General features: G+C 51.9%; 1 protein-coding gene across 1 annotated transcript; it reads left to right on the forward strand.

Annotated features, from left to right (window-relative positions):
- The first annotated feature begins 6,122 nt into the window (after window positions 1–6,122).
- Cish (cytokine inducible SH2 containing protein) lies at window positions 6,123–12,153 on the forward strand. The gene is made up of 3 exons (XM_090323719.1): window positions 6,123–6,205; window positions 9,950–10,170; window positions 10,884–12,153. The coding sequence occupies exons 1-3, from the start codon at window positions 6,186–6,188 to the stop codon at window positions 11,414–11,416; spliced, it is 774 nt and encodes a 257-aa protein (XP_090179845.1). The 5' UTR covers window positions 6,123–6,185; the 3' UTR covers window positions 11,417–12,153.
- Window positions 12,154–12,960: the final 807 nt, after the last annotated feature.

Genomic DNA, 12,960 nt, shown 5'->3' on the forward strand with positions numbered 1-12,960 from the left:
ACATCAGCTCCGGGAAGCCCGCCGAGGGGCGCGAACCCCCGCGGAGAAGGCGTTACCTGGCGAGGGCGCACTGGGCGGGCCGCGGCGGCGGAGACCGAGTGACCCGGGTCGCCACTCAGCGCCCGAGCCGGCAGCCAAGGGGGAGCCCCGGGGCCCCGTGAGGCGCGCCGGGCCCGCGGCCCACGTGACACCTTCTCCCCCACCCCCGCCCGCACGTCATCTCCAACCGGTGGCCCCGCTAGGTCAGGCCTTAAAGGGCCAGGCGGGACCCGGCTGGAGTTCACACGAGACGCGAGCCCGGCCTCAGGCCCCGCCCCCAGATCAGGCCCCGCCCCGGATCAGGGCCCGCCCCCGGCCCCGCCCCAGGATCAGGCCCCGCCCCTGTCCTCAGTGCCCGCCCCCCGGATCAGGCCCCGCCCCCCGGATCAGGCCCCGCCTCCAGGGCGAGGTTTAAAAGGAGGGGGCGTGGCTTCTCAGAGGGGGCGGTAACCTTCCCGAGCGCCTGGGGGACGCTCAGCCTTCGACCCTTCTTTGCACCTGCTCTGTTCTACCTGGGCGAATCCTACCCCTGACCTAGAAAGGGACGGTGTTAAGGAGACTGATGTCTGCCTGCTGCCAGACAGCCCTCTTGGCTTGGTAAACTTCCCACTTTCCTGATGGTGGTTAACCAACCAAAAAACAGAAAAAGAAAAAAATAGAACTGAACTGTCCTTGAATTTTGCAAGCACACAAAAGGAAGTGGCATATTGGTGTTGTTTGACGTGAGCCTTGCTAGTCCCTTCTGTGCTCTTCTTTTATTTCATGAGCCAGAAATCTTGACTTTTCCTCCCTCCTTGGTCATAATAGACAACCTTCCCCCTATGATTTGGGCTTTCAATGTGGTGGGGAGCTTTTGTTTGTTTTGTTGTGCCAGTCTTGGGGGTTGAATCCAGGGCCTGGGGACTGTCCTTAGGTGTTCTCTCCCTCTTTCTCTCTTTTTTCCTTCCTTCTTTCTTTCCTTTCTTTTCTCAAGGCTAGGGTTCTACCATTTGAGCCACTGCTCCACTTTTTAGTGTTTAACTGGAAATAGACTTTCCTGCTGGGGTTGGCTTCTAACCATGATTCTCAGACCTCAGTTTTCAGAGTAGCTAGAATGACAGGTGTGAGGCAGGCTCATGTTGTGTCTTTAAATTTTTCAGTGGTTGTGGTGGTACAAGTCTGAAATCCCAGCACTGCTGATGCAGGCAGAAGGCAAGTTCCAGAACAGCCTCTACATAGCGAGATCTCTCTTTATAATAACAACAACAACAACAATAATTTATCTGCTTCCCATGATTCAGTGACATTTTCTCTAATAGTTTTGTAACTTTCTTTTTCATGTTTAATGTTTAATTCATTCTGAACACATTTTGGCCTACTTTATGTATTTTTGAGCCAGTTTTTTCAGCTTCCCACCACTTTACAGAGGAAACTGAGGGGATCCTAGGGGAAGTTTGTGTAGAGCTATAGCAAGTGTGGCTGTGATAGACTCCTCCAGCAAGAATATGCTACCCCCAGCATATCCTCCCTATCTTCATCTCCTACCTAAAATCAGGGGGACACAAGCCAGTGAATGGCTCTCTTTTCTGAGCTAAAAGGGCGAGCCAGATGATGGTGACTCACATCTGTATTCCTAGCTACTCAAGAAATTCAGATCTGAGGATCTCTGTTCAAAGCCAGCCCCCTTAAGATTCTCATCTCCAATATACTGAAAGTGCTTCTGTGGCTCAAAGTGGTAGAGTGCTAGCTTGGAGCAAAAGAGCTCAGGGACAGTGCTCAGGATCAGAGTTCAAGCCCCATAACCAACCAAAAAAAGGGAGGGGGGAGTAAAACTTGTGGCAGGAATTCTGTGCAAGGCTCTTCTGCCATCTACAGGCCATTTCTAGGAACTGCAAGAGCCTCAGCTTCATAGTCAAATCCAAAGATTCTCTAAGCCCTACTTACCTGGTTTAGGCCTTTTAAGCCTTCTCTACAACCTGAAGCCACAAATATCACCTGGATAGCTGGGGCTGCAGGCCCAGTCTTTTCTGGATAACAGAAAATGGGCACTCTTCTGACTGTGCAACTGTAGGCAGACTACCCGTGTGAGGAGTAAGTAAAAAGATGCTACAATTATTGGTGTGTACAATCTTTGTATGAAGATGTTAAGTGAGGACAGGGATTTTTTCTTTGGATATCCATCCTTGTTTCTTTCTCTTTTTTCTTTTTTTCTTGTTTCTTTCAGGCAGCCTTTAAGCTAGTTACATCCACTGGACTAGAGCTCCTCATACAATAGCCTCAGCCCCCTGTACCAAACACTTATCTCCAATTAACTCCCCGGAAACCAGAAGTGGAGTTGTGGCTCAAAGTGGTAGAGAACTACTTGAGAAAAAAAACTCAGGGACAGCACCCAGGCCCTGAGTTCAAGCCCCCAGGACTGCCTCCCCCCACCCCCCCACCCCGAAAAAAAAAAAGTCTTACAGACTTATTTACCTGGGCTGGCTTCAGTACATGATCCTCGGATCTTGGCCTCCTGAGTAGCTAGGATTATAGACGTGAGCCCCCAGTTCTGGCTCTGATGCACATTCTTGTGAGCCATCTTATGGTTTTTCTGAGTGGGGAAGGCAGGAGAAATCCCAAACCATCTGGAGTCATGGGGTTCAGAAGACACCATAGCCTAGAAGGGACAATTTATGATTTGGACTAGTGAGGTCATGAGAAAGACCACCACTGGGTGGCAGTGTGAATACAGCCGACAGAGAAGGGGAAGGAAGGGCAGGGCAGGGCACTGAGAGTAAGGAGATGGGGCCAGCCAGACCCACAGGGCCTGAAGCAGGGAAACAGCATGCAAGTGGGAAACACAAAACTATCAGACTCACAAAACATAACTAGATCTTTGGTTAGGACTTTTTTGGTTTGCGCATAGAACTGCCTAGTCACTGAACCCTGTAGGGAATGTTTTAAGGGGTTACAAATGGTGCTCTGATATAGACTGGCATGGGGATAGGGAACTGTAATGGAACCCCTTAAGGCTTAAGGTTGCCTACAAGCTGCCTGATCACCCACACTCGGGACAGGAAATAGGGAAAAAAATAAAGGGCCTTGATACCAAAACCATTACTTAGCTGGGAGGACTAGGGTACATTGTAACCTCTCAGGCAATACATTGTAATTATGACTATAAAATTAAGCTGAAGGTGGTTGCTTGTGGCTACTCAGGAGGGTGAGATCTGAGTACCACGGTTCAAAGCCAGCCCAGTTAGGAAAAGTCCTTGAGACTCTTATCTCCAGTTAACCACCAGAAAACTGGAAGTGGCTCTGTGGCTCAAAGCAGTAGAGCAGTAGCCTTGAGCACAAAGAGGCTCAGGGACAGCACCCAGGCCCTGAGGTGAAGCCCTATGACTGACTAAAAAAGAAAAGAAAAGCTGGACATCGCTGAGAGTGTCACCCCATAGTATGTTTTCCTGTCATGAACAGGGAGTAGCATAATGTTGAGGTTGAGATTCTGAGATCTGATGCTATAAACACTCTCAGAATTAGGGCTGGGAATGTGGCTTAGTGGTAGGATGCTTGCCTTACATGGATGAAGCCATGGGTTCAATTCCTCAGGGTCACATAAACAAAGAGCTGGAAGTGGAGCTGTGGCTCAAGTGGTAGAATGCTAACCTTAATCAAAAGGACACTCAGGGACAGTGGCCAGGCCCTGAGTGTAAGCCCCAGGACTATCAAAAAATTCAAAATTGTAGCTCCATGGCATGGGTGGTAGCTATGACATTCCTTTGTCTTTGTAGTAATAGTGCACAGATTGTTACTATTGCTAAACTAGCAATCCAAATGTGAGGTGCCTGCAAGACTCTTCAGGTCCTCTAGTGCTCATAGCAAGAAACTGGCTTCTCCCCTACTCAGACTGGCAGATCCCACACTGAAGCCTGGCTTCCCTTCCAGGCAGTTCCACAGAAGTCAACTCTCCTCTGGAAGAATTCCTCATATTTTTTTTCTTTCATTTCTCCCCTTTTTCTTTTTTTTTTCCTTCCTATTTCACAGGGTTTTGCTTTCAGGTTTCCTTTGTCCTCTGCTCCATCCTGGGTAGGACATCAGCTTTGTCTGCCTGAAGAAAAACCCAGACACTATCATTCAGGCCTCTGAACACTCCCAGGGGTGTGCCATCTGAATCTTGCATTCTGCTTTAAAAAAAAATTTAAAGAAAGGGAACATGCACTGGGTAGGGTATGGAGGGAGGGAAGGGAGGAATCTGTCCTTCTAGCCTACGGGTTTAGAAAAGACTCTCACTGGTCCTGTAGCCCTTCAAGATAGAACCGAGTGAGACTTGTGAGGTCGAAAAAGCTAGACCGGGTTAGAGCAGGAATGCGCACTTCTAATTCAGGGCTAGGATCAACCTCTGGTTCTGCCATTTCCTACCAAGTTAATTCATTCCCTGGGATCTTTCTTCTCATCCTCCTTCTTTGTGCCAGTTCTGGGGCTTGAACACAGGGGCTGGGCACTCACTGTTCCTTAGCTTTCTCCACTCCAGCTCTCCCACTTGAGCTGCACCTCCACTTCTGACGTTTTGTTTGTTAGTTAATTGAAGATAAGAATCTGTGAGCTTTTGGGCTGGGAGTTTGGCCTAGTGGTAAAGTGCTTGCCTTGCATGCATGAAGACTGGGGTTCGATTCCTCGGTACCACATACATAGAAAAAAGCTGGAAGTGGTGATGAGGCTCAAGTGGTAGAGCTCTAGCCTTGAAAAAGTCCAAGGACAGCGCTCAGGCCCTGAGCTCAAGCCCAGGACTGGCAAAAAAAAAAAAAAAAGAAGAAGAAGAAGAAAAGAAAAAAGAAAAAAAAGAATCTGTGGACTTTCCTGTCCCAGCTAGCTTTAAACCATGAGTCTCAGATCTCAGACTCCAGAGTAGCTAGACTTACAGATGTCAGTCACAGGGCCCTCGCAGGTCTAGCCTCTTGACTGCTGAAATTGTTGAGGATCAAATGTAGCCAATATTGGGATGTAGCACTGTGACAAAGTGTTTGCCCAGCAAGTGCAACGTGCTTGGTTCCATCCTGGGGAGGGGATAGGAGAGAGAGAGAGAAGAGAGATGATAGCAAATACTGTACACACACACACACACACACACACACACACACACACACACACCTGTATCACCCCATCTCCCCAAACACCTCCCATCGTTTGGAACCCAGGATCCAGCATTTTGGCAGAGTTACCCTGTCAAAGTCTGGACAGCCTGGAGGGCTGACTTGTCCCTGCCTCAGTCAAATCACTAATCGAGGGGGCAGACACCTCATGTAAAGGCTAGATGTGTCTCTTCTCCCACTCCTTTCCAAAGGAGAAGGTTCTTGCTTGGATTCTTTTGGGCCACCCTCTGCAATTACCGTGTGTGTGCGTGTGTCTGTCTGTCTGTCTGTGTCTCCAGACCCTACCACCGGCCATCCAACTCTTGCCAACCCCTGTATAACCAAGTCCCAGATGCAGGCTGACAGTGCTTGCAGTGCTTGCACTCAAGACCGAGCTCCTCAGAGGAGCGGGACAGTCCCAGAACCCCGCTCCCCGTCCCCGGCGCTGACGCTGGGCGAGCAGAGAGATCATCCAACTCATTCTCTCCAAGCCGAAAGCCAGGAGGTGGATCTGCGGCTCGGGCTGCCTGCCGCAAACCCACAGCCTCTACTTCCCCAGAACGAGTCCTTTAGCTCCCGCCCCTGGAGGTACGTCAATCCCGGGTCCACGCGCTGCCATTGGCTCGCCTGGCCGACTCGGCTCCGCCTCCTGCGCCGCTATTGGTCGGTTGGCGGAGCCCCGCCCACTTTTCCTGGAAAGTTCTTGGAAATCCTTCAAAGGTGCTTCCTTTCCCGGCGCGGAGCCCCGGACGCTCGGCGGCGGCGCCCCGGCGGGGTCCGCCCTCCTCCCCACCCTTTCTGGGCCCTAATGCCCAACTCCCCCCTCCACCCCCCCCCACCTTCCCCTCCTCAATCGGTTCTAGGAAGCCGCCGCTTCCGGGAAGGGCTGGGACACGGCGGACAAAAGATTAGGAGGCGTCTGGCCCCGCCCTCCGGGCCGGGCCGCCCCACCGCCCCGGACCCCGTCAGGCCGCCCGCGCCGCGCCGCGCCGCACACCCGCGCGGCCGCCCGAGCGCCCGCCGCCCCGCCCTGCCGACTGCGGAGCCGCTGGTCGGGACATGGTCCTCCGCGTACAGGGGTAAGTGCACCGCTCCGCCACCCCACTGTCCAGCATGCGATCGGGGGGGGGGGGCACCCCCTTCTCCCCCACCCCCAACACCCAGGCCAACGCAGGCCTCGCGCTGAGCTGCCGGGCTTTGGGAGAGACCTCCTCGGCTGGATGACCCGGGGTAGAAGATTCCGCCCCCCACACACCCCCGGCTCTGTATGAGGAGCTGGGGTTCCTCTCCCCGCCAGCTCGCCGCGGCGAGGGAAGCGGAGGGCTGGCAGGGACCGCGAGGAACACATAGGTGGGCTTCCTCTCCACCCCCACCCCTGGAGCAGATCAGAGCTGGGGCTCCACCCCCGGCCCAACTGACTTCCAGAGTGGCCCCCGCTCTAGCCTGCTGGCCGCCTAGTCTGTCCCTAGTGACTTTGGGACAGCCCCTTGCCCGCCCTGGGTCCCTCCAGGGTGTCTACTCCTTGATTCCAGGCTTCCAGAGTCTGACTCATTTCCCCCCCAGACTGGTCACTTGATAGTCAGCAGTTCTTGTAGCACCCCCCTACCATTGGCCTCACTTCAATCCAGTGAGATTCTCCCCTATCTGGGGTCCCAGTGTGATTATGGACCTTGGCACCTGCCTCCTTTCTACAAGTCCCCCAAAAGAAGGAGGGGTGGGGGGACAGTAGTGGGAATGGGTGGTGTTAAGGCAAAGTCTTAGCTTGAGCCGCGGTTCTAGGCTGAGGTTTTAGCCCACTTGCTCACCCTGAGCTTTGGTGTTCCCTATATGCAAAGGCCAATACTCTCCATTGGTCAACTAAGAGCTCAGAAAACTCCAGAGGAATGGAAGAGGGATTTAAGTAGGTATTCTCAACCCTAGGAGACCTGGGAGAGTGGGGTGGCCCAGAGGCAGTTTTTATCAGAACTGGCCAGGGCGTGGGGCCAACTGAGGGAGAGTGGAAGGTAAGGCCAGGTCCAAGTGCCTCTTGTTCTGATTCCTGGGGAATCAGCTGTGGAGGTCTGGGGCAAAGGATGTGGAGGTGCCAAGATTTCTTCTCCCTGATGGGTTTTGCCTGTTCTTTCCTCCACTGAATTTTGGGGTGGCTGAATATACTCCTCCATGTGGCTTTCTTCTTCAAGAGTTCTTCCCTTTGTCATTCTGTGTCGCAAAGCCGCCTTCACTTTGCCTTAACTGAAGGCCCTTTGTAATCTTAAACGTAGTGTTGGGTATTGGGAAGCAGTCTGTTATTTGAAGATTGTGTGTGTGTGTGTGACATGTGCCAGTACTAGGGCTTGAATTCAGGGCCTGTTTCAAGGCTGGTGCTCTAAAACTTGAGCTAAAGCTCCACTTCCGGCTTTTTTGGTATAGTTAATGGAAGATAAGAGTCTCACAAACTTTCTTGCTGAGGCTGGCTTTGAATCGTGATCGTCAGATCTCAGCCTTCTGAGTAGCTAGGAGCCACTGGTGCCTGGCGGAAGATTTTTTTTTTTTTAATTAGCAAGCATAGCTATACAGAGAAGGGTTCACTATGACATTTCCACACAAGTATACAATGTATTCCAGTCAATTTCACCCTTTTTATCACTCTTTCTTCCCTCCTTATCCCTTTTCCTAAAACCATATCGCAACAGGTTTCATAGCTGTATTTTCATACCTCCGAAGCATCTACTTTGACTACATGCATCTTCAGTCACCCACTTTGTGACTAGCTGGACCCTCTGGGAGCGAGGTCTTTAACAGACACCCCGCCCCGCCCCCACACATAACCACAGACTAGCTGGTGTCCTTCAAGAGTAGAGAGCAGTGATTCCCAATGATAGCTTTGCTGAGGGCTCCTATTCACTCCACTGGTATGTGCCCCAGGCAGGACTCAGTGGCTGAGCTGCAAGGCAGGCACACACAAGTCATTTAGAACACACCAATCTCTGCCCTCACACAGTGACACAGCTCTGCCCAGATACAGTCACTCAGTGACAGCCTTTGAAGATCAACCTGGGCTATTCCACACCCCAACACCACATGGGCTCCAGAGGTGGCCATAACCACACGTGGGGACCTGTGCACAGGACCTGCATGGCTATGGCCACTGCAGAGTTTCTGGCTTGACAGGCTAGCCACCATACTCCTTAAAGGTGTTTGGGGGACACTCTGGGCCCTAGCAAGCAGATCATGTCAAAATTCCTTAGTTCCCCGAGTGAAATTCCCGAGTTCCACCAGTGCAGCCAGAGGAAGTGTGGAAAAGTACTTGGCAAGCTACACTAGACCAGAGTTATGTGACCCCTTTTTTCCCCTCAGAAGTAGTGATAGGCGGTGACCTAAAACATCGCCTGTGCTCTCCAATCGGGCTTCTCTGCCTGCCTCTACCATCTCTTCCCGCCTCTTATTGCCTCACAAGTAAGAGCTAGCACTTACGTTCGTGTTGCTGTTTCTTCCTTTGGCCTGGCAGACTCTGCTTAGGAACAAAGTGATACTTGACTTCTCCATCATGCCTTGACTTCCTTGCCTTGTGACTGGAATTGCTTTTGAGTACTGCCTTTCCCAGCCAACATGCGCAGGGCCTGTGGTTTCATGAGCTTAGCATCCTAAGGCCCACTGAGGAACTAGATCCAGAATTGAACCTGGAGCATATTTTGTGAATGAGAGATCAGTACCCTCTTCCTCAGAAAGCAGGGACAGTCCCCTGTCCTCCTTCCAGACAAGAAGCTCAAGGAGCTACAAGCTAGGTGGGCTTCCTCTAGAAGGAAGTTACTGCTCAGATTTTTGGTCAGCTCAGTTCCCCTAATCCCAGCCAAACCCTTTGTGGGGCCCTTGGGCGGGGCAGGGGGAGGGAGCCAAGAGGAGGAAGCGGTGAAGAGATCCTACAGCCAGGCAGGGGTTGGTTTGTTGCAGGGGAGGGGGGGAGGGTAGTCTGAAATGTAGGTCAAGTACCCTGCCCTTTGATAGGAGCTCATATTTATGATGACCATAAAGGCTACCGTCCATGTCAGTCCCTCTGCTGGGAGGGGCAGAGACCAAGATTGAAGTCTGACCTGTACCAGGAGAGAGCTATTGGAACTCCAAAGTCCTAGCCCCGATGTATTCCTGTGTATGAGTGGGAAGGTAGCATGTTAGGTCTGACTTCCCACTGTAATCGTGGGGTCTCCCTGGAGGGCCCCATATATATCCATCCTATTATTCAAGCAGGATCAGTACCGTTTAGTCAGCCTGCTTCAGCCCAGAGGGCACAATTGTTCATAGGCTATTGGGCACTGACTGCCCCCTGTCCTTACAGTAAGGAAGGGCTTGATCTGTGTTTAGGGGCAGCTACAAAGTAGATGAGTTAGTAATTAATAAAGGCGAGCAAGTGGAAAAGAATCTTTAAATTTTAGCTTTAATGACTTACTAGTTTGGTGGTACTGGAGTTGGATCGTGGGTCTTGGCTTGCTAGGTAACCTTTCTACCAGTTGAGCCATATCTCCAGCCATTTTCTTTTTCCTTCAGTTATTTTTCAGTTAGGGACTCAAGGTTTTGCCTGGGGCTAACCTAAATCTTGATCTTCCTACTTATATCTCCTGAACAGCTGGGAAGACAGACATGAGCCACTGAGCCTGGTTAGAAAAGAATCTTTCTAAAGAAGGTCTGTAGGAGTGGAGAAGGGCTCTATAGAAGCCCTGGCTTTGATCTCCAATCCTAGCATATGAAAAAAATAATCATAAATACATGGGAAAAGCAATCAAGAGAGTGTTCTCTTGGAATGAGGGAAGTATGAAACATTCACTCACTATCCACCTTCCCCCCTCCAGATCTTGTCCTCTACTGGCTGTGGAGCAGATTGGGCAGCGGCCCCTGTGGGCCCAGTGCCTGGAACTGCCTGAGTCAGCCATGCAGCCTTTGCCAGCTGGGGCCTTCCCAGAGGAGGTAGCAGAAGAGACCCCAGTCCAGCCAGAGAATGAGTCAAAGGTGCTAGATCCTGAAGAGGATCTGTTGTGCATAGCCAAAACCTTCTCCTACCTCCGGGAATCTGGTGAGTGTCTTGTCCTGGGAAGTGTGATGAAAGAAGCTTGATTTTTTTTTTTTTTTGTCAGTAGTAGGACTTGAACTCAGAGCCTGGGTGTTGTCCCTGAACTCTTTTACCAAGGCTAATGCTCTACCACTTTGAGCCACAGCCCTGCTTCTGGTTTTCTGGGGATTAATTGGAGATAAGAGTCTCACAGTCTTTCCTGTCCCAACTGACTGAACCACTATCCTCAGATCTCAGCCTCCTCAGTAGCTAGGATTGCAGACCTGAGCCACAGTGCCTGGCAGAAGCTCAATTCGTGTGTGTGTGTGTGTGTGTGTGTGTGTGTGTGTGTGTGTTGATCCTGGGCCTTGAACTCAAGACTTAGTCGCTGTCCCTGGGTGGTTTTTGTTGTTGTTTGTTTTTGTTTTTTCCTTTGCTTAAGGCAACATCTTGAACTAGGGCTCCACTTCTGGCTCTTTGCTAGTTAATAGGAAGTAAAACATCTCAAGACTTCCCTGACTAGGTTGGCTTCAAACTGCAATCCTTAGATCTCAACCTCCTGAGAAGCTAGGATTCCAGGCCCGAACTGTCAGTACGTGGCTCCTTTAGGGTGTGGCCCTGCCCCAAAGTCTGATGGGAGAGGTAGGACCCTCTCCAGGGAAGCACACCTGCCCTAAGCCTGGGCCCTCTTCCAGTGCTCATTGTGACCGATCTCTTGCCCCCTCTGACTTCTCTAGGCTGGTACTGGGGTTCTATTACTGCCAGCGAAGCTCGGCACCACCTACAGAAGATGCCAGAAGGTACATTCCTCATACGGGACAGCACCCACCCCAGCTACCTATTCACCCTGTCGGTCAAAACCACCCGTGGCCCCACCAATGTACGCATTGAGTACGCAGACTCCAGCTTCCGCCTAGACTCTAACTGCTTGTCCAGGCCTCGGATCCTGGCCTTCCCAGACGTGGTGAGCCTTGTGCAGCACTATGTGGCCTCCTGCACAGCGGACACCCGAAGTGACAGCCCCGATCCCGCTCCTACCCCAGCCCTACCTACGCCTAAGCAAGAGGCACTTGGTGACCCAGCAATGCCGGCCCCTGCGGCCACCGCGGTACACCTCAAACTGGTGCAGCCCTTTGTGCGCAGGAGCAGTGCCCGCAGCCTGCAGCACCTGTGTCGCCTTGTCATCAACCGTCTGGTGACCAATGTGGACAGCCTGCCGCTGCCTCGGCGCATGACTGACTACCTCCAGCAGTACCCCTTCCAGCTCTGACCGCCCAGCCTCACACAGCCGCATGCTGGATGGGATGCATGGACTGGGGCCCCAGCTGGACTAAGGCTCCTGTGCTTCCCTCAGTCATTCAGGTGCCTGCGTGCATGTGGCCACTGGACCAGGAAAGCCAAAGCAAAGCAGGAAAGTTAGAATGGAAGGGAGATAGGGGCACATGTAACCTTGCAAGTCAGCGTCCCCATCCCCCTCTTCCCCCCACCGCTGCCCTTGCAGGTTCCACATGGCTCCCTTGTGGTGAGCCTCCAGTCAGAGGAGAGGGGGACAAGGCAGGACCTGGTGTCACCCTGCAAGCTGGGTCCAGTCCTTGGCTCGACTTGCCGGTCCCAGCCACCTAAACTATGAAGACTCTCCCAGGCTTGATTTCTCAATCTGCAGGTGGGGGCAGGTCCTCTACCTCCAGTCAGCCTCTTGTTTCTAGGAAGATGGAGGCCAGAGGAATTGAGGTTCCTCTTGACAAGCCTGGGGGGAGAGGGAGGATAAGAGAGACAGGCCAAGCTGGGGGTGGCGGGAGGGGACCGCGAAGTTATACAGTATTTATTTATTTATTCTCCTTGGGGATTGGGTCTCAGGTTGACACACTGTTGGATTTAAGGCAGTTCTAGATGGCCCCCGCCCCGACCACCTGCCTAGAATGAATCCAGTTCCTTCTATTCCCAGCCCTGCTTTGCGATGGTGGGTGAACAGACAAAAAAGTAGAGCCTCAATCCTCAAGCAGAGCCCCTGGCTCAGCCCCTGGCAGGGCAGTGCCCTAGCTACACAGAGCTGGCCTCCACGTGGCCCAAGCCCACAAAGTGTAGGAGTATGTGGGTGTGCGAGCCACCCTATCAGAAAGGGGATTGTGGGTTCCAGAGCCACTGTTGCTACAGCTCTGCTGGATCTGCTTCCTGTCCAACAAGACACCTGCACCAGGACAGTGGGAGAAATACATATCTGATAAGACTTGATATAAAGCAATTATTCTAACCCCTCCAAATCAGTTTGATAGTCTTTTCTTCCACTGATTCTTCCATTTTTTTCTGTAACGGTAATAAAGTGATACCTTCATTGATGAAGCCCATCCTCCAGTGGGGCCTCTTTAGAATTCTGTACACAGTTTGGTTCCTTTGGTCCTGGAATAAGTATCATTTCCTTAACTAGTCTCGGGGTTAGCTGAACCTCAGAGACCTATGGCTGAGCTGTCCCTGCTGAGAAATCCATTTGAGGTTCCTTTGGGAAAATGGGAGTTAGAAAGTAAAGATAAATGGGACTAAGTCACTGTAGGATGGAAGGAGGTAGCAAAAAAGCCCCAGGACAGAGACATGTATAAGCAGGAAGTGTGTGTGTGTGTGTGTGTGTGTGTGCAGGTCCTGGGGCTTGAACTCAGGGCCTAGGTACTGTCCCTGGCCCTCTACCACTTGAGTCACAGCTCCACTTCTGCCTTTTTTTTTTTACTCATTAACTGGAGTTAAGAGTCTCAGATTCTCCACACTGATCCTCGGCTCTCAGCCTCCTGGTGGCTGGGCTTACAGACGTGAGCCCTGGATGCC

The sequence above is a fragment of the Megascapheus bottae genome, chromosome 32 (assembly GCF_031878675.1).
Source record: "Megascapheus bottae isolate mThoBot1 chromosome 32, mThoBot2.hap1, whole genome shotgun sequence".
Taxonomy (NCBI): domain Eukaryota; kingdom Metazoa; phylum Chordata; class Mammalia; order Rodentia; family Geomyidae; genus Megascapheus; species Megascapheus bottae.